The 27,854-nt window shown below is 40.9% G+C and overlaps 1 protein-coding gene and 1 long non-coding RNA gene across 2 annotated transcripts; one reads left to right on the top strand and one right to left on the bottom strand.

The window, feature by feature from the left end:
• Positions 1–219: 219 nt before the first annotated feature.
• On the bottom strand, positions 220–20,698 carry LOC109556087 (guanylate-binding protein 6-like). The gene is made up of 7 exons (XM_019957129.2): positions 20,581–20,698; positions 17,891–18,018; positions 14,829–14,938; positions 14,429–14,625; positions 11,469–11,714; positions 10,136–10,416; positions 220–5,558 (listed from the first exon to the last, which is right to left on the bottom strand). Exons 1-7 carry the CDS (start codon positions 20,606–20,608, stop codon positions 5,271–5,273), a joined length of 1,278 nt encoding a protein of 425 aa, XP_019812688.2. The 5' UTR covers positions 20,609–20,698; the 3' UTR covers positions 220–5,270.
• On the top strand, positions 20,578–27,149 carry LOC139179751 (uncharacterized). Its single transcript, XR_011564098.1, has 3 exons — positions 20,578–20,706; positions 22,884–23,015; positions 27,059–27,149. It is a non-coding gene; the product is annotated as an uncharacterized lncRNA (long non-coding RNA).
• The last annotated feature ends 705 nt before the right edge of the window (positions 27,150–27,854 follow it).

Genomic DNA, 27,854 nt, shown 5'->3' with positions numbered 1-27,854 from the left:
TGACAATCCATCTGTAACACTAAAGAATTTTCTTAATAAATACATTCTGTGAGGATTGTGTAATACCCAGTCAACAGGCAAGAGACCCTCATGAGCATGCCGTACATAAGTCTGAGGAGAAGGAGTAAGGAATGTAGAGATGTCCAGAGTAGCTCACTTCTTCCTGTACCAAATGTTGTGTGAAAGAATGACTGTGATGCTGCCTTCCTACAGAATTGCTCAACAAATACTTGTATAGATCTTTAATTCCATTAGCAATTAGCATATATTTATTAGTTATGAAGTATAGAAGTAGCTTTTCACCTGGAGGTTTGTCTTGAGATGAGTATAACTTTATTCCAATAGATGACCACTTAGAACTGAACATCAGAGCAATGCAGGTTCCTTTCACTCTGCTGTAATTGTCCAGTCCCTTACTCTTGACCCCTTTGTTTCTCTGAACCATGATCACTTCATGGTGGAAACATGCGTGCCTCTTTCTTGTTTGCGTTATTTGTCACGTGTGTCAGGGAGATTTGATGGGAAAGCAGAACTCCTCATTGCCCCCCTTACCAGACCATCCAGACTTCCGGTATTCAGGGCATTCTTCTGGTGACACCAGAGGGTCTCTGGGGACTAGACAAGCTGCAGGACTTATTCCAGAGAGTTTGGTTACAGAAGTGGAAACTGAGTGTTAACTCACATCCCTTAAGAAAGCAGAGTCATCTGGTAGATGCCACGGTCTGTCAGCTTGTGGGTGTCATATTAGTGAGAAATATATCTTCCTACCAAAAGTATAGTTTTATTTCAACAGAAGCTCCTTGAACAGCTGCAATTATGATGACAACTGGAGTCTTTCCAATTACTGTATCATTGTTCATGGGTCAAAGGTGATGACTTCATTGCTGGATAGTTTTCTTGCAGAGAAGTTCGAGGAACCCAGAGCACATGGGGTGTCCAGTCCCTTCCAGAGAATAGCAGCAGGTTCAGATGGGTGTGCATGTACTTTTCAACCAACTCCTTTCAGTTGTTGTTGTTTTAATTGAGGAATGGTTTCCAACTCTTTGCAACCACTTTGACTGTAGACCACTAGCCTCCTCTGTCCGTGGGATTTCCCAGGCAAGAATATTAGAAAAAAAAAAAAAAAAGATAGAATACTGAAAATGGGTTTCCATTTTGTTCTCAAGGGAATCTTCCTGACCCAGGGATCGAACCCTTGTCTCCTGCATTGGTAGACGAGTTCTTTACCAGGGAAGCCCATCCTTTTAGTACTAGTTCTTAAAAACAGTTATTCTGAGCTATACCTTCCCGAGCTCAAAGACTAAAATGACATTAAAGTGGTGGGAAGGAGTCTGACTGTTCCTGCTATCACATCAGACAACATGCTTTGGTACGTGATGTAGACACACTGATTGGGTGTACATACAACCCAAACTCCCTTGTTTATTTCCATGTGTAGCAGAGAAGATCCACATAAGAAGAGGAAGCTCTAGTGTCAGAAAGTGATTCCTCCCAAACCTGCCAAAGGGCAGCATGGGAGCCACCTTCCCCTCTGAGAGCTCAGTCCTCCCTGTACCTGCCATGGCTTTGTCTGCATCAGCGAGGACCTGGTCTGCCTGCAGGATGTCTTCCTCTATTCCTGCCTGTGACTCCAGGAAGCTCTGGAGGATGTGGTTTGCATGAGGAAACAACAAAGAGCAAAGACTTGTCAGGCAACCTCAATATAGTATCTTCCTGGGGAAATTATTGTTCAGTGAACCTACAGATTTCTTTGGGATGGTTTTGGTCACCGCCTCCTGTTCAATGTTACACACCTCCACCCATAGCTCTTCAGGCACTCTGTCTAACAGAATCTAATCTCTTGAATCTATTTGTCACCTCCACTGTATAATCATCAGGGATTTGATTTAGGTCATAGCTCAATGGCCTAGTAGTTTTCCCTCTGCAAGGGAGAAAGGTAAGTATATACCCAACTGAATGCAGAGTTCCAGAGAATAGCAAGGAGAGATAAGAAGGTTTTTTGACATGGACAATGCAGAGAAATAGAGGAAAACAGTAGAATGGGAAAGACTAGAGATCTCTTCAATAAAATGGGAGATATCAAGGCAACATTTCATGCAAAGAATGGGCATGATAAAGGACAGAAGCGATAAGGACCTAATCAGAAGCAGAAGAGATTAAGAAGAGGTGACAAGAATACACAGGAGAACTACACAAGAAAGGTTTCAATGACCTGGATAATACAGTGGTGTGCTCACTCACCTAAAGCCAGACATCCTGTAGTGTGAAGTCAAATGGGCCTTAGGAAGCATTACTACAAATTAGTGGAGGTGACAGATTCCAGCTGAGCTATTTAAAATCCTAAAAGATGATGCTGTTAAATCAGCATCTCACTACATCAGCAAATTTGGAAAAGAACAGTGGCCACAGGACTGGAAAAGGTCAGTTTTGATTCGAACCCCAAAGAAGGGCAATGTCAAAGAAGGTTCAAACTACCATACAATTGTGCTCATTTCAGATGCTAGCAAATGCTCAAAATCCTTCAAGCTAGGCTTCAGCATTACATGGACCAAGAACTTACAGATGTATAAGTAGGGTTTCAAAGAGGTCAAATTGCCAACGTTTGTTGGATCACAGAGAAAGCAAGGGCATTGCAGAAAATAATCTACTTCTGCTTCATTGACTATGCAAAAGCCTTTGACTGTGAGGATCACAACAAAGTGTGGAAAATTCTTCAAGAAGTGGGATTACCAGTCCACCTTATCTGTCCCTTGAGAAACGTGTATTCAAATCAAGAAGCAACGGTTAGTTTGAAACAAACTGGTTCAAAGTTGGGAAAGGAGTATGTGAAGGCTGTATATTGTCTCTCTGCTTATTTAACTGACATGCAGAGTACATCGTGCTAAATGTGGGACTGGATGAAGCACAAGCTGAAATCAAGGTTGCTGGGCAAAATATTAACAACCTCAGATATGCCTGTGATACCACTCTAATGGCAGAAAGTGAAGAGGAACTAAAGAGCCTCATGAGGGTGAAAGAGAAGAGTGGAAAAAGCTGGCTTAAAACCTAACATTAAAACAAAAAGTAAGATCATGGCATCCAGACCAATTGCTTCATGGCAAATAGAAGGGGAAAAAGTGGAAGCAGACAGATTTTATTTTCCTGGGCTCTAAAATCACTGTGGATGATGAGTGTAAACATGAAATTAAATATGCTTATTCCTTGGAAGGAAAGCTACGACCAACCTAGACAGTGTATTAAAAAGCAGAGACATCACTTTGCAAAAAAAGGTACATATAGTCAAAGCTATGGTTTTTCCAGTAGTCAAGTACAGATGTGAGAGTTGGACCCTAAAGAAGGCTAAGCACTGAAGAACTGATTCTTTCGAACTATGATACTGCAGAAGACTCTTGAGAGTCCCTTGGGCAGCAGGAGATCAAACTAGTCAATTCTAAAGGAAATCAGCCCTGAATATTCATTGGAAGGACTGATGCTGCAGCTGAAGCTCTAATACTTTGGCAACTTGATGTAGAGAGCTGACCCACTTTTCAGTGGGACCCTGATGCTGGGAAAGACTGAAGGCAGGAGGAGAAGTGGGCAACAGTGGATGAGATGTTTAGATAGCATTGCTGACATAAATTTGTGCAACTCAAGGATATGGTGGACAGAGAAGCCTGGCATGCTGCAGTCCATGTGATTACAGAGTCAGACATGACTTAGTGACTGAACAACAGCATCGACCCTCCAGATTTGACCCTGTAAATTCTTCACCTTTCTTCAGACCCCACAGTGGTTGTAGATGCTGGAATTATGTGCGGCTGTAAAATCACCCATCCTCCACTGTTTGCAACTGCTCTAGCTGCACATTGCTTTCCTTCTGACTCATGCTCACCTATCCTTTCTGTATTAAGTTATCGTTTATTGGCATTTCAGTGTGTAGCTTTTGCCCCCTTCTCCAGGAAGCTTTCTTAAGTGTTATTCTGAGTTCTGAATGGCTGCCAAGAACCTAACAGCTACCCTATCAGCACTACCACTTGATAGATATGTGACATTAGGTAACTGAGTTCCTTTTCCTTATGTCATACTTATCAATTTTGTAATGAAGATGATAGCAGTATCTAATCTATATTATTCTGAGGACTAAAGCGATGGTCTAACCGAAACACCTGAAGTACACTTGAAGTAGTGAGTGCTCAACATACGTCAGTCATCATCACTACCACTACATTCGTCCCTGTCACTATCTCTATCAGTGTGTGCCTGTATGATAACCATTGTGCCACCATATCCAATGGCTATTTATGTGTCCTCAAGTAAGATTATAAACTTCTTGAGAACAACAACTTATCTTTAATTTTCCCTACACTTTGCAGAAAGTCCACTTTGGGGGTACTCATTTAAATTTTTTATTATTTTATTTTTTACACAATTTTTAGAGGTTATACTCTATTTATAGTTAATGCAAAATATTGGCTATATTTCCTGTATTTTACAATATATCTTTGTAGCCTATCTTATACCCAGTCACTTACTTGTACCTCCCACCCTCACTCCTATATTGCCCCCACTCCACGTTAGTAACCACTAATTTGTTCTCTATATCTGTGAGTCTTCTTCTTTTCAGTTATACTAACAAGTTTGTTGTATTTTTTGGATTTCACATGTAAGTGATATCATACAGCATTTGTCTTTCTCTGTCTGACATTGCTTTGAGAATAATGCCCTCCAAGTCCATCCAGGTTGCCACAAATGGCAAAATTTCATTCTTTTTGATAACTGAGTAGCATCCCAGTATATGCACATTCCACATCTCCTTTATCCATTCATCTGTTGATGGACACTTACGTTGCTTCCATGTCTTGGCTATTGTAAATAATGCTGCTATGAACATTGGGATGCTGGTATCTTTTTGATTTAGTGTTTTTTCAAAACTTATTACAGTGTTTGCTAATTGAAAGGAATGTTCTCTTCCATCTAGATTCTTGATAATAGATCCTGTCTTTGAGAAGAAGTGTCTCTAGTTTATTTAAAGAAAGTGAAAGTGTTAGTCACGTAGTCATGTCCAACTTCTTGTGTGCCCATGGACTGTAGATAGCCCATGAGGCTCCTGTATCCATGGAATTGTCCAGGCAAGAATACTGGAGTGGGTTGCCATTTCCTCCACCAGGGGATCTTTCCAACCCCGGGATTGAACCCGGATCTCCAAGCAGCTGCAAAATTGTGGATATAAAAGCTAAAAGTGTAGCAATACCACCATGCTCTGCTTTCTCTACAAAAATGGTGCTATGGTCTTAGAATTTCAAAAGAACCAGCAAAGACCCTTTGACTCCAATCTTCTGTTCTTTCCCAATCCCCTTACTCCTCACCTTAACTCCTTTCCTGGGAATGAGTTTATAGTTCTCTTCAAACCTGTTCCGTGCTTCTAAGTAGTGAAGGTGTCCTCCAGTGAGAGAGAAAGTTCCTTCTGAAATACTCTTCATCAAGGGGTCTGAAAGCTTCTTAAGCTCAGCCTGACAATACTTGACAGATGCTTCTTCATCTTGCAGCAAGAAATCTTCTTTCTTTTTCTTGATCATGACCTGTCAAGGAAATGAAGAGAAATTCAGTAGAAAGAAGCTGTTAGAAGAGAAGGTCCAACTGTGATCCTCTTGAAGGAAGCAGTCACAAAACATCAGGGCACATGAGAAACAGAATAATAGATACAGAGACACGAGACTAGTTTTAGTTCTAGATCTGACCAACTTTTTGTGTGACTTTTAGGAAGTCTCTAAACTCTGTTGGCTTAGTCTCAATATCTGTGAACTGATGGATTGGCAGCTGTGAATTCCATTGTTCTTTAACAGTAATAGGATTAATTGTGATCCACCCATCAACTAAGAAAAATGGAAAGCTCAATTATGACTTGAAGTAGGGCTTCCTATGCCTCCTAGGTGCTATAGATAAAGATATATATTAATACATAGCTAATCAATTGCCTAACTTAATGAGTTAAGTATACACAACAGAATTTTGACTCTTTCTGAATTGTTGCTTCATTGAGGGGGTGAGTGTACAAAAACATAGGAATTTTATTTGTCACCTTTGTACTTGTAAACTATAATTGATCTGATTTTCCTCTAAAAGATTTTTTAACTGGGAGGATGGACAAAGGTAGACTAAAAGACAAAGTTTCTGTGAATATGTCAATGGTAAGCAGAATTATGATCACCAAAAATTTTCTCCCTGGTATACACATTCCTGGACCTGTGAGTAAGTTGAACATTGATCATATGTTTCAGTTCAGTTGAGTTGCTCAGTCATGTCCAACTCTTTGAAATCCCATGAACTGCAGCATGCCAGGCCTCCCTGTCCAACACCAACTCCCGGAGCATACCCAAACTCATGTCCATTGAGTCAGTGATACCATTCAACCATCTCATCCTCTGTCATCCCCTTCTCTTCCTGCCCTCAATCTTTCCTAGCATCAGGGTCTTTTCCAATGAGTCAGCTCTTCACATCAGGTAGCCAAAGTACTGGAGTTTCAGCTTCAACATCAGACCAACTAATGAACACCCCGCACTGATTTCCTTGAGGATGGACTGGTTGGATCTCCTTGCAGTCCAAGGGACTCTCAAGAGTCTTCTCCAACACCACAGTTCAAAAGCATCAATTCTTCGGCGCTCAGCTTTCTTTATAGTCCAACTCACACATCCATACATGACCACTGGAAAAACCATAGCCTTGACTAGGTGGACCTTTGTTGGCAAAGTAATGTCTCTGCATTTTATTTTTATTTTCTTTTTTTTGCTGTCTAGGTTGGTCATAATTTTACTTCCAAGGAGAAAGCATCTTTTAATTTAATGGCTGCAATAACCTTCTGCAGTGATTTTGGAGCCCAGAAAAATAAAGTATGTCACTCTTTCCACTGTTTCCCCATCTATTTGCCATAAGGTGATGGGACTGGATGCCATGATCATAGTTTTCTGGATGTTGAGCTTTAAGCCAACTTTTTCACTCTCCTCTTTCACTTTCATCAAGAGGCTCTTTAGTTCTTCTTCACTTTCTGTTATAAGGGTGGTGTTATCTGCCTATCTGAGGTTATTGATATTTCTCCCAGTAATCTTGATTCCAGCTTGTGCTTCATCCAGCCCAGCATTTCTCATGAGGTACTCTGCATAGAAGTTAAATAAGCAGGGAGGCAATATACAGCCTTGACGTACTCCTTTTCCTATTTGGAACCAGTCTGTTGTTCCATGTCCAGTTCTAACTGTTGCTTCCTGACCTGCATACAGGTTTCTCAAGAGAGAGAGGTCAGGTGGTCTGGTATTCCCATCTCTTTCAGAATTTCCCATGGTTTACTGTGATCCACATAGTCAAAGGCTTTGGCATAGTCAATAAAGCAGAAATAGATGTTTTTCTGTATCTCTCTTGCTTTTTCGATGATCCAGTGGATGTTGGAGCTGAAACTCCAATACTCTGGCTACCTGATGAGAAAAGTTTACTCATTTGAAAAGACCCTGATGCTGAGAAAGATGAGGGCAGGAGGAGAAGGGGACGACAGAGGATGAGATGGTTGGATGGCATTATCGACTCGATGGCCATGAGTCTGGGTGTGCTCTGGTTTGGTGAAGGAAAGGGAGGCCTGGCGTGCTGCCGTTCTTGGGTTTTCAATGAGTCGGACATGACTAAGCGACTGAACCGAACTGAAATGAATGGTTTAGTGTTTTCCCTCACTTTCTTCAGTTTAAGTCTGAATTTGTCAATAAGGAGTTCATGATCTGAGCCACAGTCAGCTTCCGGTCTTGTTTTTGCTGGCTGTATAGAGCTTCTCCATCTTGGGCTGCAAAGAATATAATCAATCTGATTTCGGTGTTGTCCATCTGGTGATGTCCATGTATAGAGTCGTCTCTTGTGTTGTTGGAAGAGGGTGTTTGCTATAACCAGTGTATTCTCTTGGCAAAACTCTATTAGCCTTTAGATTATGATATATAGGGTCAGATCAGATCAGTCGCTCAGTCGTGTCCGACTCTTTGCGACCCAGTGAATCGCAGCACGCCAGGCCTCCCTGTCCGTCACCAACTCCCAGAGTTCACTCAGACTCACATCCATCGAGTCAGTGATGCCATCCAGCCATCTCATCCTCTGTCGTCCCCTTTTCCTCCTGCCCGGAATCCCTCCCAGCATCAGAGACTTTTCCAATGAGTCAACTCTTGGCATGAGGTGGCCAAAGTACTGGAGTTTCAGCTTTAGCATCATTCCTTCCAAAGAAATCCCAGGGTTGATCTCCTTCAGAATGGACTGGTTGGATCTCCTTGCAGTCCAAGGGACTCTCAAGAGTCTTAAACACCACAGTTCAAAAGCATCAATTCTTTGGTGCTCAGCCTTCTTCACAGTCCAACTCTCCCACCCATACACGACCACAGGAAAAACCATAGCCTTGACTAGACTGACTTTTGTTGGCAAAGTAATGTCTCTGCTTTTGAATATGCTATCTAGGTTGGCCATAACCTTCCTTCCAAGGAGTAAGCCTCATGGCTGCAGTCACCATCTGTAGTGATTTTGGACCCAGAAAAATAAAGTCTGACACTGTTTCCACTGTTTCCCCATCTATTTCCCATGAAGTGGTGGGACCTGATGCCATGATCTTTGTTTTCTGAATGTTGAGCTTTAAGCCAACTTTTTCACTCTCCACTTTCACTTTCATCAAGAGGCCTTTGAGTTCCTCTTCACTTTCTGCCATAAGGGTGGTGTCATCTGCATACCTGAGGTTATCGATATTTCTCCCAGCAATCTTGATTCCAGTTTGTGTTTGTTCCAGTCCAGCGTTTCTCATGATGTACTCTGCATATAAGTTAAATAAACAGGGTGACAATATACAGCCTTGATGAACTCCTTTTCCTATTTGGAACCAGTCTGTTGTTCCATGTCCAGTTCTAACTGTTGCTTCCTGACCTACATACAAATTTCTCAAGAGGCAGATCAGGTGGTCTGGTATTCCCATCTCTTTCAGAATTTTCCACAGGATACTTTAAAAAGTAGAGATGACCCTAGTGGACATTACCTAATCACTTAAGTCTTTCACATGTAGTCTTCTCCTGTTGGTGGCAGAAGAAGCAATCAATGAGATTAGAAAGAAAAGAAGAATACAGGGCACCATTGCTGGCCCAAAGATGGAGCAGGGTGGTTATCCAGAGCCCATATGAGTGCTGAAGAAAGATACATTCACATATTTACATGCAGGGATGACAGTGTGGCTTATCATGATTTAAATTAAACTTTATGCTAAATACAGTAATCAGTTTGTGTCCTATCAAGCATGCATTTACATCTGCTTCAATCATTAAAGGAATACATTTAAAAATCAAAATGGAATAACTTGTGCAGAAATTCAAAACTGACCTTGGTGGCCATTCTGGATGTGGTTTCAGGCATGTTTCTGCATCACTGAGAACTTGAATCTCCTGAACTTTGTCACACTCAAGGATGCCACCATCCATTCCCAAAACAGTGTCTGCTATAATAGCAACTGGAAGGTGAAAACTTATGGTCTCAAAGATCCCATTGTAAACAGGCAATGGTTTCAGACTCCAAACAATCCTTTAACAAGCACTCTTACTTCTTTCCAACTCCGGTCTTAATTCTTAACAAATACTACAGGTAGTTTTGTGGGTTTTGCCTATATTGAGGGTTTTGCAGCCCCTCCTCCCTGCACCCATTTTGGAGTCCAGTGGAGCACAATTCAAATGCTTCTTGTATGTGTATCTTCAAGGCTCTAGTCCTCATTTGGCTCAAATCATATTCTTCTTATGCTATGACAAACTGCTGTTTATTCTTGGGAGTATTACTAAGCCCTTTGAGCCTTTTCCCCCCTCCATCTTGTTGTACACAGAGCACATCACCTGTACACCTTGAGCTGGGATCTAACCTGAAGAATTTTGAGCTAATAAATGTGTGTTGTTTTAAACAGCTAAGTACAGGGTAATTTGCTTACAGTAGAAAATAAAGAGGCCAGTTTTTAGAAAAAGGGATGGAATGCAGCCTGTAGAATCCTGTCTTTCACATGAATCCAAACTCCTTTTACAAGTGAGAAGCATGTGAACCACAGGTAAAAAGAAGGAGCCTAAGTACATTTCTAGAAGAAAATGTATCAGGAAGGCTATATTCTAGGCTACATTACCAGAAGTTTCTTCTGGAAATCCTTCTTTTCATCCTTGAAGGAGTGCTTCATGAAGACTGCAATGGCTTCCTTCTCACAGGCTGCGTGCACCTCCAGCAGCTCCTGAAGCGTGTCTGTGGGGAGGCTCAGTCTCTTGGTCATCTGCTCACTGTAGTGGTCTGCTGCCTTCTGCACGGCTGCTGAGTTCTCTAGCTGGGCCAGAGTTGTCACCGCGTTCTCCAGACAAGGAACTGATCCACTGTTGATGGCATTTACGTAGGCCTCCACCAGAGTCCCCAACCCTGAATGACACATTATATTTTGAAAATAAACAGAACATTCTCCCTTGTTTTACGAACTTTAAATCAATACTCTTAAAATTACTAAAGTTTTATTAAATTTGTGGTTCTCTTTCTTCTCTTTCTTTTCCTCATCTTCATCCTTATCCTCATCACTGTAACCTCCACCTTCTATAACTTTCTTACACTAACATCACTGTGTCACCCATTCATGCTATTTTATAGTTCTCATTTCATCACAATACAGTATTAACTGAATTATCTCAAACAGTATGTTCAAGGTTCTCCTGTAACACTTTTCCCATTGTAATAAAATACAAAGAACTTATATATATATATGTGTGTGTGTGTGTGTGTGTGTGTGTGTGTGTGTAAACTGCATATTTTGTGAGCACTATTTCCAAATGAAAATGTAGTGCCACATGCAAAAATGTCATCAAGAATTTCCAGACCATGATACGAACTTTAAAGCAAGCAGCCCCATCTCAGCACAGGGCACTATGTGACTGCCCCATTGACATGGGCATGAAGCCAGCACTACATAAGATTATATTTAGATTTGTTTCTCAGACTCTCAATGAGTTTACATGGATTCATGACCTACTACTTATTATTGATTCATGTAAATTCACAGAATACCTTGTATATCCTCACTAGAAACACTTACCCACTCAGTGGTTCATCACCATGAATATGGGTGTATCCTTAACATATCTTTAGTGTAATATTGGGTTGGCCAAAATGTTTGTTGGGGTTTTCCCATAATATCTTACTGAAAAACCTGAAAGAACATTCTGGCCAACGCAATAGTTTCATGAGATTTGCTATGCTTCAAAAAAGCCTCATACAGAGCAATTTTAATGAAGAAGCATGCATTTCTATGTGGGGATGAATATCTGATTTTCCAAATTGTATAGAGAACACAGTTAATGAAGAAAAAAAGAAGAAAGCACCATTATCGACAATCCCAGAGTACATTTACAACTTCAACTGCACCAGACATTCCTCAACCACTGTGAATCACAGAGAGACATGCTGTAGCAAAGGAGGCTCACTTTTCCCAGTGATAGTGATTCCCTCTTTTAAGGTCTTGGTCTTTGCATGGGTATAGATATATGAGTAGAAAACTTTTGACTGCTTCTTGAAATTCACATCCAGTTCATTGTCTGGTATTTCCTCAAGATGGAGTAATTGTTTTCTGTTACTTGCAGGGCGGTCAAAGATGAAACACTTCCATTTGGGAAAGAACTTCTTAATACACTCTCTAAGTAAGTTGGAATTTTGAATTTGGTGATTTTCTTCTGCAAAAGCAGAAAAGAACAATCAAAGAAGAGACAGACTCTTGGTAAGGGTGCTGAGGACTTTGATTTCCATGAATTTTTACAATCATTCTAATGCCTATGCCTATAAATCTTTTCTATTTGAAAATCAACCTTACTCTAATCTATCATCAGTTCAGTTCAGTTCAGTTGCTCAGCTGTGTCCGACTCTTTGCGACACCATGAATTGCAGCACGCCAGGCCTCCCTGTCCATCACCAACTCCCGGAGTTCACTCAGACTCATGTCCATCGAGTTGGTGCTGCCATCCAGCAATCTCATCCTCTGTCGTCCCCATCTCCTCCTGCCTCCAATCCCTCCCAGCATCAGAATCTTTTCCAATGAGTCAACTCTTCGCATGAGGTGGCCAAAGTACTGGAGTTTCAGCTTTAGCATCATTCCTTCCAAAGAACACACAGGACCCATCTCCTTTAGAATGGAGTCGTTGGATATCTTTGAGAGTCTCCAAGACCACAGTTCAAAAGCATCAATTCTTTGGTGCTCAGCTTTCTTCACAGTCCAACTCTCACATCCATACATGACCACTGGAAAAACCATAGCCTTGACTAGACGGACCTTTGTTGGCAAAGTAATGTCTCTGCTTTTGAATATGCTATCTAGGTTGGTCATAACTTTCCTTCCAAGGAGTAAGCGTCTTTTTTTTTTTTTTTTTACCTTTGAAAATTTCTACATCTTGCCATCATTTTTTTAAAATTTTATTTTATTTAACTTTACAATATTGTATTGGTTTCACCATATATCAAAATGAATCTTCCCCAGGTATACATGTGTTCCCCATCCTGAACCGTCCTCCCTCCTCCCTCCCCATACCATCCCTCTGGGTCATCCCAGTGCACCAGCCCCAAGCATCCAGTATCATGCCTCGAAGCTGGACTGGTGACTCGTTTCGTATATGATATTATACATATTTCAATGCCATTTCCCAAATCATCCCACCCTCTCCCTCTCCCACAGAGTCCAAAAGACTGTTCTATACATCAGTGTCTCTTTTGCTGTCTCGTATACAGGGTTATTGTTACCATTTTTCTAAATTCCATATATATGCATTAGTATACTGCATTGGTGTTTTTCTTTCTGGCTTACTTCACTCTGTATAATAGGCTCCAGTTCCATCCACCTCATTAGAATTGATTCAAATGTATTCTTTTTAATGGTTGAGTAATACTCCATTGTGGATTAAGTGTCTTTTAATTTCATGGCTGCAATCACCATCTACAGTGATTTTGGAGCCCCCCAAAATAAAGTTAAATAAGTTAAAGTTATCTAACATAGAAACTCTATTTTTATACTGAGCCAAGATTGAAGGAAATACTTCTGGGGAGGAAAAAGAAATGCTTATACCAACTGAAGAAATGTTTGTTTTCCTCAGCCATTGCATAGTGTGCACTGGATCAATTATTTATTAGGTGCTTCTTGAAAGTTAAGCCAATCCAAATAACTGTCAAAAACACTAGTTTGATGTTACAATCTCCATTTCAGACATGAAAAGTAATGGTGGAAATAAGGATATTCACAATATATCTGGGAAAGAAATCACATTGGGCACAAATGACATACAGGAAAGAAAAGCTTTATAAAATCAAATAAAAATGCATATTCTATAAATATGTTTTGAGATTACTTTAGCATACACAATCTCATGGTTAGATTGGCCTAAAGGAAATGAGGACACTCCATCAGTCCTCTGCAACACTTTCTATTGGATGTGACAGTATCATAGAGAGGGATTTGGGGCATATATCATCAGTTCAGTAAATATTTATTGAAAGGTTTAAGTATATGATTAAACACAATCAATATTGCTTTTAGGTACCACCTATTATTCTCTCTGCTAAATATAATTTGAGTAAACAACTTAGTATATGAATATGACATATACCATGTAAGAGAGGTTATATGTGGCTCAGTCATAAAGAATCCATCCGCCAGTGCAGGAGACACGGGAAATGTGAGTTCAATCCCTGGGGAGGGAGAATCCCCAGAGGAGGAAATGGCAACCCACTCCACTATTCTTGCCTGGAAAATCTCGAGGACACAGGGGCCTGGCGGGCTATAGTCCATAGAGTCTAAAAGAGTCAAACATGACTGAGCAACTGAGCACACGAGCATGCATGTACATATGGTGTAAGTGTCTAGAATGAAGAGTATGATGTTGTGAGAAAGACTCTGAAGTCTGATAGTCTCAATGGAAGGATGTAGCAATGCTTTTCTTTTGAACGAATTAGAGTATAAATAGTTTGTCTATTAAGAATATATCTATATAGGGCAATAAAAAACACTCTGTGAAATGTATCAATATTTCACAAACTAATCCTTTTATTTACCTTATGATTCTACATCTACCAATTTCAATTTGATGGGTTATTTTTCTCAAACAGGAAAAAAGAGGCACTTAATATTTAATACAATATGTGAGACTTTTTCTTCATGATATAAATTTTTCTAAAATTGTTCGTTTAATACTAGATTCTAAATTTCCTCAGCGAACTTATGCTCTGGTCTCTGAAGTTCTTCCAGTAAAAACAATGACTGAATCCACCCACCAGTCATTCACCAGGCACCATTAGCATGACCTCATTCCAACCCCAAATTAAGAGTGACATCAAGTGCTGAATATCAGAGCTCTTGATCCCACTTCCTACTGAGCTTTCTACCACCTTGCCCCTGCTCTGATGCCTGGAATCAGCTTCAAGGCATTCTCCAGGTACTCATCTTCAGTGATGGGGTTTCCATCAAACTCCAGCTCCAACATGAAATCCCGCACAGTCCAGACAAAGTCTGGAAAGAATCTCACAAACTCGACTGAGTCCTCTACATCATCAGAGATGGGAGATGATTTGATTCTGATCAGCTCTGTTAATTCAGTCACATAGCTGGGATCTTAGGTAAGGAAAAAGAAGCACTCTCCAACAAAATTTCCAGATCCTACCCCAAAGCAAGTTTTACAAATATTCCTTTTTGCCCCATTTTGCAATCTCATCCATCAACAGAATGGAGTCATGGAATAGGAGAAACGGTGTCAGCTGCTATTCCCATAAACTCAATGACATGTGCTAGTTCAGCTCTGGAAGGATACTGCAGCTGCTCCAGGGCCTGGTGGTTGATGGTGCCCATGCTGTTGTAGATACAGGTACTGCTCAGGAGCACAGCCAGGGCAAAGATCCATGAGTCATTTTTGGAGTCACCCTAGAAAGTACATTACAGGGTGAGGACACTACTCATGCTCTCATTCAATTGTTCATTTGCTGTAACAGCAGACTGTAACTCGATAGGAAGGCAAGCAACATAAATTTTCATCTCAGTTCAGTTCAGTGGCTCAGTCGTGTCCAACTCTTTGCGACCCCATGGACTAAATGCAAATCTTTCTGGTGTTGATATTGACCCATCTAAGCTCTTTTGTGTGATTAGCTATTAGCAGAAGTGAATGACATCATATATATGTTTGAATGTTTACTAGAGCACCTGGAACATAGATGTTTTCCAGTAGAAAGTGGACAATGATTCCTTTGCAACATTTTCTAGATCATGATGGATATTAGGAATAGAAATACTAATCAATTAAATTCAACTACTAACTGTTCATCTAGATAACAGGAGACACTCATTTGCTTACTTGAATATAAAGTTCCACATAATAATCCCTACCCTAGAGAGATGGCTTTCTGGAGGGTCAGATATATATGGGAACATACCTATTTATCCATGATGATAAACAACTCAGTGTGGAAGCAAATGTGTTATGTAATAGACAAAGGAGTAATACCACAAAGACAGAAAAAAAAAAAAAAAAAAACAACTCTGTGCATTCAGAGCCAAGAGTGATTGTGTCTTACAGTGATGTGATGACATGAAGTTGAAAAGAACTGGGCATTAAAGAATTGACAGAAAGTGGATTTGTGAAGCTGTAGGGCTTCCCTGATGGATCAGTTGGTGAAGAATTTGCCGGCAGTGTGGTATAGTAAAGAATCTTTCTAGAATGCGGGAGACCTGGGTTTGATCCCTGGGTTTCGAAGATCCCCTGGAGAAGGGAAAGGCTACCCAGTCCAATATGCTGGCTTGGAGAATTCCATGGACTCTAGAGTCTATGGGGTCGCAAAAGTCAGACATGACTGAGGGCTTTCGCTTCAGTCACTTCATGAACCATGCAAGTGGAAGGACCCACAGAAGCTGATCATGATTGCCAGAAACTGTGGTTATATAGAGGTATTACCTGGAGAAGGTGATGGCACCCCACTCCAGTACTCTTGCTTGGAGAATCCCATGGACAGGGGAGCCTGGTGGGCTGCAGTCCATTGGGTCGCGAAAATTCAGACACAACTGAGCGACTTCACTTTTACTTTTCACTTCCATGCACTGAAGAAGGAAATGGCAACCCACTCCAGTGTCTTGCCTGGAGAATCCAAGGGACAGCAGAGCCTGGTGGGCTGCCGTCTATAGGGTCGCACAGAGTCAGACATGACTGAAGCGACTTAGCAGCAGAAGCAGCAGAGGTATTACCAGGTTATTTTATTTGGCTGAAGTGGTGTTACCCATGTAGTAGTAGATAATGAGGTGGAAAATGATATTCATAACAAGTCATGAGTGACTTTGGAACTGATTTATATGTATACTGCCCACTCCATAATTCTGGGCTTCCCTGGTGGCTCAGACAGTAAAGAATCTTCCTGCAATACAGGAGACCTGGGTTTGATTACTAGGTCCAGAAGATCCCCTGGAAAAGGGAATGGCTACCCACTCCAGTATTCCTGCCTGGAGAATTCTGTGGACAGGGGAGCCTGGCTGGCTACAGTCTATGGGGTTACAAAGAGTTGGACACGACTGAGTGACTAACACTTTCACTTTTTTCAACCAGATACATTACAGATAGTGAGACCAGCAAATGGTTCTGCTATTATCAGTGTGCAGTTTGTTGTGCGTAGGCTTATGGTAAATGAGGTTAGGTGAAGGAAGCAGATTATGCAAAGTACAATCTATTATGAATCATAGAGCAACTTGGGTTGACACTGACATGACTACTGAATAAGTTAAATTTTGATTTATAATTCAGAATTCATGAATTCATGTCCCAACTCTTTTCTGCAGTGATGAAACCCAAGTTTCAATGCTCCTACATTTAATTTAGATGCAGATTAATACAAATAAGGAGAAAAAAACTGATTGTAACTAACACTATAAAGTCAAAATATCTAAAATTATCCCATTTACAAAGCTTTTCAGTTAAGAGTTCACTGACAATGCCCAGAGCCTTGTAATAAAATGTTCCTGGTATAGAAGGAGCTTTTTTGGAGATTTAAATATATATACATAAAATAGATTTTTGTTAAATAGACTTTTAAATTTTATTTATTTTTAAAAATGTTATTTTATTAAATATATTTTTTTAATAATATAGATTTTTACTCAGAGAAACTCTATTTCATGGTTTCTACTTACAACCTCATCAACTCCACAGTTCTCAACTAGTAGAGCCCATTGTTCCCATGGGTTATAGCTTCTACTGGACTGTAACTATAGTCTTCCACCATTATAACTGGTGGAAGACTGGTTATCGTCTTCCGACTATAGCCAGGCTTCCACCAGTCTAGCTTTCACCAGACTTCCCAAACTAACAACTGGTGTAGGTTATCACTTTGTGTAAACATGGTTCTGTGTGCTGATAACACTGCATATTTCTTACCTCCCCAACTGAGCTCTGGGCCTTTAGCTCCATCACTCTGATACCTGTTGCATTCAACACAAAGCCCTGGGATTCATATGCCCAATAAATATTTATTAACTGGTATCTTTCGTCTCCCCTGGAGGAGGTCATGGCAACCCACTCCAGTATTCTTGCCTGAAGAATCCCCATGGACAGAGGAGCCTGGTGGGCTACAGTCCATGTGATTGCAAAGAATCCATCACAACTGAGCAACTAAGCAACAGCACAGCACGTTTTTTGTCTCAGTGCTGAAAATAAGATCTATCTATAATAACCAAACTATTGAATTTATTATAGAATAAATTGAAGCAAAGTTTTTTTAGCCTCATCATTCATAGTTTGCTTTGCATAATTTGATTGGGACATGTCATAAAAATTGAACTGAGGTGGGAAATTGAAATGTAAGTAGAGTAAGGAATAAAGAAGATTCCCTGCCTCACCTTTTCCATATCACCCAGACCCTCAGTGTCCAGAAGGACCAGGGTGTGGTTCTCCTTGGAGGGGTGGGGCACATACCACATCCAGATTCCCTTGGTTTCAGACTGCACTGTGGAGCCCAGACAGAAACCTGCACAGAAAGAGGAGGAAGCAACGCACAGTAAGACCAGAGAGTTCAGGCTACCCAGGGGTTGCTTTGGGTAAAATGGTTGGAATGTGAGTGCCTGGGTTGGGGACAGGTGTTTCCATTTCAGCAAGGACAAGTGCTACACATACTCAGGACCTTCCCAAGAAATATTTAATGTCCCTTATTCACCTTCTAACATTAATGGCTCATACTGTATCACATTAAGAGGTCAGTGTAAACTCTGTTAACCTTTCTAGTTATCTGATATTAAAGAGCTTCCATATCCTCCACTTTCTGATGGAGTCCCACCAGTACCAGTAGGAGATCAGGAGTAAGCCTCCTGTTCCGCTGGCTTCCACCCTCGTGAGCCACGTTGTCCCAGCAGCTCTGTTCCTCTACCTTGACCACATCTCCTTTTGTTTAGCTCCATCCAGTAGCTCTGGTGTTTGTCACATTCTGGAATCCATTCATTGCTTGCTTCTTCACACTACAGAAGATACAAAGGCTACATGGCCATTGTTCCTGCCACCCTCTGACTGCTTCTGCATCCTTCATTGATTCCTTTTGCTCTGCTTGTTCCTTTGTGATTGTTTCTTCATTAAACATCTTGATTTACCCCCTAAGTGACTTCCATATGTCCTTCCAGGACTTAGACTGATATAACACTCTTGATAGATTTGTTTTTCCTTCCCTTCCTCCCTGTATTTTCCTCATTTCTGTTTTCCTCTTCAAGAAATGATGAATTCTTCATTCATTGACCCGAGGTTGCTGATATTACAGCAGTGAATCAGAAAAGACCCATGAGAATTGTTTGCCCTTCTTTCTAGAGTCTTAAAACAACTGAGGGAGATTGTGTGTGTGCTCGGTCTGTAGCCCACCAGGCTCCTCTGGCCATGGATTTCCCAGGCAGGAATACTGGAGTGGGCTGCATTTCTTCCTCCAGTTCATCTCCCTCACCCAGGGATCTAACTTGAGTCTCGCATGGTTGCTGCATTGCAGGCAGATTGTTTACCGCTGAGACACCAGGGAGGCCCAGAGGGAGATTATGTGAGGTATATGCCTAAAAGCTGCAGGCAGTGAATCTTATCTATAGTGCAAGATTTTAAGTGCCCACCAGATGCCCATGGTCCCTTCAATGAGACTAGAAATGGATATGATGATATCCCTAGTGGAGCATGGTTCAGCACGGCTCAGGCCGTTCAATGATCATATCCTGTGTGTTCTGTTCAGAGAGGATATAACACCTGAGGTGATCTGCACTCTTCAACATCGTGATGGCTTTTCACTGTTTGCCAATTAATACAGAGAAATATAAGCTCCCATTTCCCACAGGGAGAAAAGACAAGGTATAACTGGGGATCATCGCTGTCAGTTATGTGAGGTAAAGGACAGACAAAGAAGTCACCACAAGGGCAGAGTGCAGTGACTTGCTTCTGCTCGTGGACTTTGACTGGGCACCAATTTTGTTTCATTTTTGGTTTTTGTCTCCTTGTCATACAACTGGAGTGGTAGAGTCACAATTCAAGTTCTTTAAAACATAACTAAGTGAGGGATTTCCTTAGTAACAGAATTTGTTGTTCAGTTGCTCAGTCAAGTCTGACTCATCACAACATCATGGATGGCAGCAAGCCAGGCTTCCCTGTCCCTCATGAACTCCTGGAGTTTGCCCAAGTTCATGTCCATTGTATCAGTGATGCCATTCACCTCCTTATTATCTGATGTTATCTCAAATAGAATAAAAAGAATGTTGTTGAAACACCTGTATATTACATGGGGTTGCAAAGAGGTGGACACGACTGAGCGACTTTCACTTCATGTTTTACAAATGGAGAAACATAATATGAAGCAATTTTTTAAAAGGAAGAGTGAAAGAATACCCCATGAAAATCAGAACACTGGTGAAGTCTAATGAAGGTGTGAGAGGACATAACTTGGGATTTTGGGTGTTGAAGTATTATTTTTTGATCTCAGTAGTGATTAGACAGATGATTACATTATGTTTATCAATTTTATAGTATTTATATGTGTATATTTTATGCACCATTCTGTATGTGTTATAGCTGATAGTAGGAAAAAGAGAAAACGAAAGTATAATTTACCAAATTGGAAATAAGCAAATTAAATGAAGTAAAAGGTGGGTGGTAGCCCCATTGAGATATGGGTTTTACAGAGATTCATCTGTCTGTACTTCCTTCTATCCTTTTTAAAAAACAGAACATGTTGAACAAAATTTGTGTGCTACCTGAAATGTCCCTGTGGTTTAGGGCAAACATGGAGAAGGAGAAGGGAAGGGAATGATTGTTGAAGATGAGCTCCTGAGCAGTTGGCAATGGATAGGATCAGGACGAATGAGGTAGATTTTTGGATGACGTTGGGAATTCTCAATTACTGGATAAAAGAGTTAACATTGTGGAGGGATGGGTTTGAAGTTATAAATTCGGAGGTGAGAATTAGGCGTTTTCTTCAGTAGGGAGTTAGGCTCTTCAGTAACATGACCCTAGAGGAGGAGGATCAGCAGACTGTGTTATCACTGCTTCCAAGTAAAAGGTCTTGAACAACACTCACCATGGTTCTGTCCTGCCAGGTGGTTCATCAGGTAGGACTTCCCCGTCTGATAGAGCCCTGCGATGGCCACCACCACCACAGGCTGAGATATCTGCTCGAGAATCTTCAGTGCTCTGGGGTTTAAAGGTAAGTATTTAGCCTAGTGTGCCTAGGCCTGTACACGTGAATTATGTACATTTCCTCATGGATCCTTAATGAACCCTAAAGCAACCTGTCCATGGGAGGCATGCAGTGAATACAATGAGAACACAAAGCACTGATGATGAAGCCTTAAGAACACAAGCATTTAGTGGGTATTAGAGGCAGACTCTGATGCTGGGAGGGATTGGGTGCAGGAGGAGAAAGGGACGACAGAGGATGAGATGGCTGGATGGCGTCACTGACTCGATGGACATGAGTCTGGGTGAACTCCGGGAGTTGGTGATGGACAGGGAGGCCTGGCATGCTGAAGTTCACGGGGTCGCAAAGAGTCGGACACGACTGAGCGACTGATCTTATCTGATCTGAGAGGCAGATGGGATATGAAGGGGATGAGGAGTGACCAGACACCGTTTCTGGAATTCCAAATGATTTGGTCACTCAGTAATTGCACAAATATTTATTGAGAAACTACCATGTGCTGGACACAGTTCTAGGGGCTCAGAAACAAACAGTGAACAACATGGAGACAAATCTCAGCATCATGGAGCTCTATTCTAGAGGAGACAGATAATAAAGTAAAACCAAAATTGCTGTTGTTGTTTTGTTGCTAAATCTTGTCCAACGCCATGTACAGTAACCTGCCAGGCTTTTCCATGTACGGGATTCCCAGGCAAGAATACTGGAGTGGGTTGCCATTTTGTTCTCCAGGGGAAACTTCCTGACCCAGGAATCAAACCCACGTTTCCTGCTTGGCAGGCAGATTCTTTACCACTGAGTTACCAGGGAAACCGCCCCCCACCACGACCCCAAACAAAACATATATGTGTATATTAGGGGATGGGAAGAGATCAGAAGGAAAGGATAAAGGAATGGCCTATAGAGCACTGGGGGTTGAATTTATGAAGTCAGTAGCCAGGGAAGACCATGCCAAGTAAGGAAAATGAATGTAATCAATGATTTGATGAAGACAGATGGATGCAGGGAATCAGTGGGATCTGGAACAAGCTGGAAGAGTGAGTGTGGGAAAAAAATTGAGATAAAGAACATAGCTCTCTCTCAAACACAAAAGGATAGACCTTTAATGTGGCTACTCAAAGTTGTGTATGTACGAATTAATTTATTAGCTGAAATTATAAGACTTTTCTTATTACTTAAGCTGATAGGGAAGAGATGCAAGCAGCCAGGGTGTTTAAAGGTCTGCCTAGGTGTGTCAGAGTCTCACATTTGGGCCAGGCTCTACTTAAAATGATTTTGTCACAATGATCAGGTGTTTCATGATCTCAAGAGACAAACAGCACTCTGAGGGCTTTGACAGTCCCATTGTTTCTTTTCTCACAGACCATGTTAAGCAGTATGTACATGTTCCCATACTTTATTAACCATGTGACAACTGGGAAAATTAATTTCTCTGTGCCTTATGTTTCTCTGCTATAAACTGGTGACGCTAAAAGTAAAAATCAGTTTGTTGTTAGGGTCATTAGGAGAATTAAATACCTCATAATACTTACACTATTCTTAACATTATGCTGGTTCATAGTAAATCCAATGTAAGTATTGCTTTACAGTTGAGTCCTCTGCAGAAGGGGAAGATAATTTCTGAATGAAAGAGGAGGATTGGCTCTGGCCTGAAACAGTGACACTTCCCTCCCTGGTTGCAAGCAAGTGGGAGGACACATCCCAAGAGGAAGATGAGCAGGCTGGGGAGATCCAGTGGGGACAGCTGAGAGGGAGGATGGTGATGGGGGAGAGTCAGGCTGGAGGAGCTCAGAGCTGCCTGGCCAAGTCCAAGTGCAAGTTCTGGAGTTGGGCTGCCAGGGTTCAATCAGAGGGTTCACGTGACTTGTTTGCTGTTGAGACCTTGTAAAAGGAATTTAACTTTGGAAGCCTCCATTTTCTATCAATGTTGTAGGAAAAAGAATAATTCCTGCCTGATTCATTGCTGTACAGTTGATAACATATAGGGTCTCAGAAAATTTTAAGAAAATTTCCTGCATTAATGTACTGTTTTAACGATGAACATGTTAGAAAATGTAATAATCTGTTAGTGCTTCCAGTAAGTTGTAAATAATCAAGGTATCTAAAACCTTTAAAAAAAAAAAACATGAATTTTTTTCAGCAGAATTCCTCTCTACACGTATCTTTTTTTTTTTTTTTTCCTATAGTAGATTGGCAGCAGAGATGGGAGAACAAAATGATCTTTTACTTCCGTGTTATGTGAAACTTAATAAGGGGAAACTTCACTCAAATGGAGTCAGCATGCCAGAAAGAAGAGCTCGCATGCAGTACAACTGGAGGTAAGTTATAAGGAAAACTGTCAAATATAGACCCCAAGGACAAAACCTTCAACAGGGGAATCATCAATGACAGTCCCCAACAGGAAAAGATGTACACTGCATCTCCAAGAAGAATTGTCTCCCCCAGCAATTCAGCCAATGAGGATGGGTCATCACCCCGACCTCTTATTTTTTTTTACTAATGGACTTGTTTTCAAAATGATCTTTCCCAACTCCTTCCTTTTCTCAATAAAATAATATTCTTTCTTTGTGAGATTTGCCCATGGCTTTCCTGTAACTTACTACTTCTGAATTACAATTCCTCTGCTATTCCTGAATAAATCCACTTTTACTTGAAAAATAGCTGTTTAATTTTTAAGGTGAGCAGTCATAAGCAAGAGGAATTGTAGACTTTCTTTCTGAGATTAAATAGTGATAAAGTTTTGTGTAAGAGTCCATAAGTTTGCAATGTATTTTTTAGAATTCAAAGTATACTGAGGTACCCAAACCAAGAAACTTTTCACTTTAAAACTAACCAAATAGAATGAAATAATGATACTACACGGCAGATGACTAACGTTTTCCAAAGGCTACTGTTCAGGAGAGTTATCTGAAGTGATGGTTAAAAGTACTCTAATCTTTGTATTTTCAGGAAATACCAAAAGTTATTATGAGGCAGTTCTTATATGGGAAAGGTATTAAAAGCAGTGCATGATAAATCAACACGATTAGACCTTAAAGCTATTATTTATAGTTGGTTAATGAGACTAAGATTGAATTATTCCATATAATACAGTTTAATAGTATGTGGAATATTTAATTTTTTTAAAAAAACTTTTTATTTTATATTGGAGTACAGCTGATTAACAATGTTGTGATAGTTTCAGGTGGACAGCAAAGGAACTCTGTCATACATATTCTTCCACAAACTTCCATCCCATCTAGGCTGCCTCGTAATGCTGAGGAGAGTTCCATGTGCCATACAGTAGGACCTCATTGGTTAGCCATTTTCAATATTGCATTGAGTACATGTCAGTCCCAAACTCCTTAACTATCCCTTCTTCCCATCCTTCCCCCATGGATTGTTAAATATTTTTAATACAAAAATAATCGTGTTTATCTCTTAGAGTTTACATAATCTGTATATTATGGGACTTCCACTCTCTCTAGTTTTTTCAATGCCCAGCAAAGTAAAGTCAGGACTCAGTCAGAGTCGGGGGGGGTGGGTAGGGGCAGGGGAAACAGCCCCAACCAGTGCCTCTGTGAAGAGGTAGGTGTTGGGTCATGCAGTCCTAGGAAGGACTTCAGCCCCCTTACCTCAGAAGAGTTAGGATGCACACCTCTGTATTCCGTGGTGGGCTCCTTTCTGCACTCCTGGATGGATGCTGGAGGAGGAGCATCCATCCAGGACATGGTGCACAGGCTGTTACCTGCCAGCTGCCTCAGGTCCAAACCGAGATACCGAGCGGCAGGAGGAAAGCTCCCTGCAGGCTGCTTGTCCTTCACTCCCTCCATACTCTCCTGCCTCCCCTCCCAAAGTGTGGGCACTGTGCTGGGGGACTTATCGCTCTTTCTAGTCAACAAGAAAGTACGTATAAGTAAATTTTAGGAGTGTACTTTGTGTGTATTCTGCAGCCAGGAAACAATTTCTCAGCTGTCCTCACTTGTTTCCTGAGCCCCTCCTGTGTTTGGTTTTGAGAAAACACGTCTATTTTGAAACTGAAAATGGAGCAGGGTGTTACACCCATCCTGTTATGGGTTGAGTTGATAAAAAGAGAAAAAACAAAGTGGCATGAAAGTTGCTCAGGCGTGTCCAGCTCTTTGTGACCCCATGGAATATACAGTCCATGGAATTCTCCAGGCCAGAATACTGGAGTGGGTAGCCTTTCCCTTCTCCAGGGGATCTTCTTAACCCAGGGATTGAAACCACGTCTCCTGCATTGAGGGCAGATTCTTTACCAGCTGAGCCACAAGGGAGACCCAAGAATACTGGAGTGGGTAGCCTATCCCTTCTCCAGCAGATCTTTCCGATACAGGAATAGAACAGGGGTCTCCCGCATTGCTAGCGGATTCTTTACCAACTGAACTATCACGGAAGCCCCCAAAGGAGAGGAAATCAAGTCTAAACCACATGACCTTTTCTGGAGAGGTTAGTTATTAGATTTTCTTTCTTTCCTTTTTATTCTTTGAGGCAGGAATGAGATGAGGTGGGAGTAATGACATCACTTCCTTCACAGTCAAGTTCACAAACCCACCCTCAGTCTTCCTCCCCAGTTGGATTTTGGGGGTCTTTTGTTTACATATGCACTGAAAATTTTTTCTTCTATATGTGTGAAAAATACTGGTATTTTGATATATGTCTTTTGTCTCCTTCAGTTCATTCAGTTCAGTCGCCCTGTTGTATCCAACTCTTTGCAACCCCATGGACTACCGGACGCTAGGCCTCCCTGTACATCACTAACTCCAGGAGTTTACTCAAACTCACGTCCATTGAGTGGGTGATGCCATCCAACTATCTCATCCTGTGTTGTCCCCTTCTCCTCCCGCCTTCAATCTTTCCCAGCATCAAGGTCTTTTCAAAGAGTCAGTTCTTTGCATCAGGTGGCCAAAGTATTGGAGTTTCAGCTTCAGCATCAGTCCTTCCAATGAATATTCAGGTCTGATTTCCTTTAGGACGGACTGGTTGGATCTCCTTGCTGTCCTAGGGACTCTCAAGAGTCTCCTCCAACACCACAGTTCAAAAGCATCAATTCTAGAAAGATGGTAACAATAACCCTGTGTACGAGACAGCAAAAGAGACACTGATGTATAGAACAGTCTTATGGACTCTGTGGGAGAGGGAGAGGGTGGGAAGATTTGGGAGAATGACATTGTAACATGTAAAATATCATGTAAGAAACGAGTTGCCAGTCCAGGTTCGATCCACGATACTGGATGCTTGGGGCTGGTGCACTGGGACGACCCAGAGGGATGGTATGGGGAGGGAGGAGGGAGGAGGGTTCAGGATGGGGAACACATGTATACCTGTGGTGGATTCATTTTGATATTTGTCAAAACTAATACAATTATGTAAAGTTTAAAAATAAAATAAAATTAAAAAAAAAAAAAAAGCATCAATTCTTCGGCGATCAGCTTTCTTTATAGTTCAACTCTCACATCCATACATGTCTACTGGAAAAACCACAGCTTTGACTAGACAGACCTTTTTTGGCAAAGAATTGTCTCTGCTTTTTAGCATGCTGTCTAGGTTGGTCATAGCTTTTCTTCCAAGGAGCAAGTATCTTTTAATTTTATGGCTGCAGTCACCATCTGCAGTGATTTCGGAACACCCCCAAAATCAAGTTTGTCACTGTTTCCACTGTTTCCCCATCTATTTGCCATGAAATGATGGGACCAGATGTCATGATCTTAGTTTTCTGAATGTTGAGTTTTAAGCCAACTTTTTCACTCTCCTCTTTCACTTTCATCAAGAGACTCTTTAGTTCTTCTTTGCTTTCTGCCGTAAGGGTGGTGTCATCTGCATATCTGAGGTTATTGATATTTCTCCCAGCAATCTTGATTCCAACTTGTGCTTCATCCAGCTCAGCGTTTCTCATGATGTACTCTACATAGACGTTAAATAAGCAGGGTCACAATATACAGCCTTGATGTACTCCTTTCCCAATTTGGAACCAATCTTTTGTTCCATGTCCAGTTCTAACTGTTGCTTCCTGACCTGCATACAGGTTTCTCAAGAGGCAAGTCAGGTGGTCTGGTATTCCCATCTCTTTCAGAATTTTCCACAGTTTGTTGTGATCCACACTGTCAAAGGCTTTGGCATAGTCAATAAAGCAGAAATAGATGTTTTTCTGGAACTTTCTTGCTTTTTCCATGATCCAGCAGATATTGGCAATTTGATCTCTGGTTCCTCTACCTTTTCTAAATCCAACTTGAACATCTGAAAGTTCACATTTCACATATTGCTGAAGCCTGGCTTGGAGAATTTTGAGCATTACTTTACTAGAGCGTGAGATGAGTGCAATTGTGGGGTATTTTGAGCATTCTTTGGCATTTCCTTTCTTTAGGATTGGAATGAAAACTGACCTTTTCCAGCCCTGTGGCCACTGCTGAGTTTTCCAAATTTTCTGGAATATTGAGTGCAGCACTTTTTTTAGGTAAGATTATTCCTATGTCGTTTATTGTTTTTGATGGAATGGTAAATGGGATTGTTTCCTTAATTTCTCTTTCTGGTGGCTCATTTTTAGTCTGTTGAGTGCAATAGATTTCTGTTTACTAATTTTGTGTCTCCTTCCTAACTTCAGGAGATTTTAGTTCTATTTCTGTGAAAAATGCCATTGGTAACTTGATAGGGATTGTATTGAATCTGTAGATTGCCTTGGGTAGTATAGTTATCTGACCAATATTGATTCTTCCAACCCTGGAACATGTTACATCTTTTCATCTATTGGTTTTGGTGCTGAGACAAGGACTTCCAGGAGATCTCACACCAATTAATATTCCTTGGGACCTGATATTCTCTGTTAGTCCACTGGACTGGATTTAGCGCAAAAACTCAAGCCCAATCCCTGGCCGGAGATCCAGGCCCCTGCAAGTCATGCTATGTGGGAAAAAGACAAAAAGCAACGAGCAGTAAGGAGAAGAACAATAACACACAATAAAAGCTAAGGTAAAATGAAAAGAATAAAAAACATACAATAACAATATAAAATAAAAATAAAACAATAAAAAATAACAATAAAAATGAAACAACAACAAAGAAACGAGAACCGCAACAGCAAAATCAATCAATAAATAAAAACTGAAAATAAGATAAAAAAAATAAAACAACAATAATAATAATATAAAAAATAAACAATTCCC

This window comes from Bos indicus, chromosome 3 (assembly GCF_029378745.1).
Source record: "Bos indicus isolate NIAB-ARS_2022 breed Sahiwal x Tharparkar chromosome 3, NIAB-ARS_B.indTharparkar_mat_pri_1.0, whole genome shotgun sequence".
In the NCBI taxonomy this organism is placed as follows: domain Eukaryota; kingdom Metazoa; phylum Chordata; class Mammalia; order Artiodactyla; family Bovidae; genus Bos; species Bos indicus.
This window is presented reverse-complemented; position numbering and strand designations above follow the sequence as displayed.

Excerpts from the sequence above, each read along its gene's own strand:
- LOC109556087 (XM_019957129.2), bottom strand. The coding sequence starts at position 20,608 with ATGAACCACCTGGCAGGACAGAACCATG. Across the intron at positions 18,019-20,580 it reads CCTGGCAGGACAGAACCATG|GTTTCTGTCTGGGCTCCACA; the intron begins GTGAGTGTTGTT and ends CTTTCTGTGCAG. Across the intron at positions 10,417-11,468 it reads AATCACTATCACTGGGAAAA|GGTTGGGGACTCTGGTGGAG; the intron begins GTGAGCCTCCTT and ends TGTGTCATTCAG.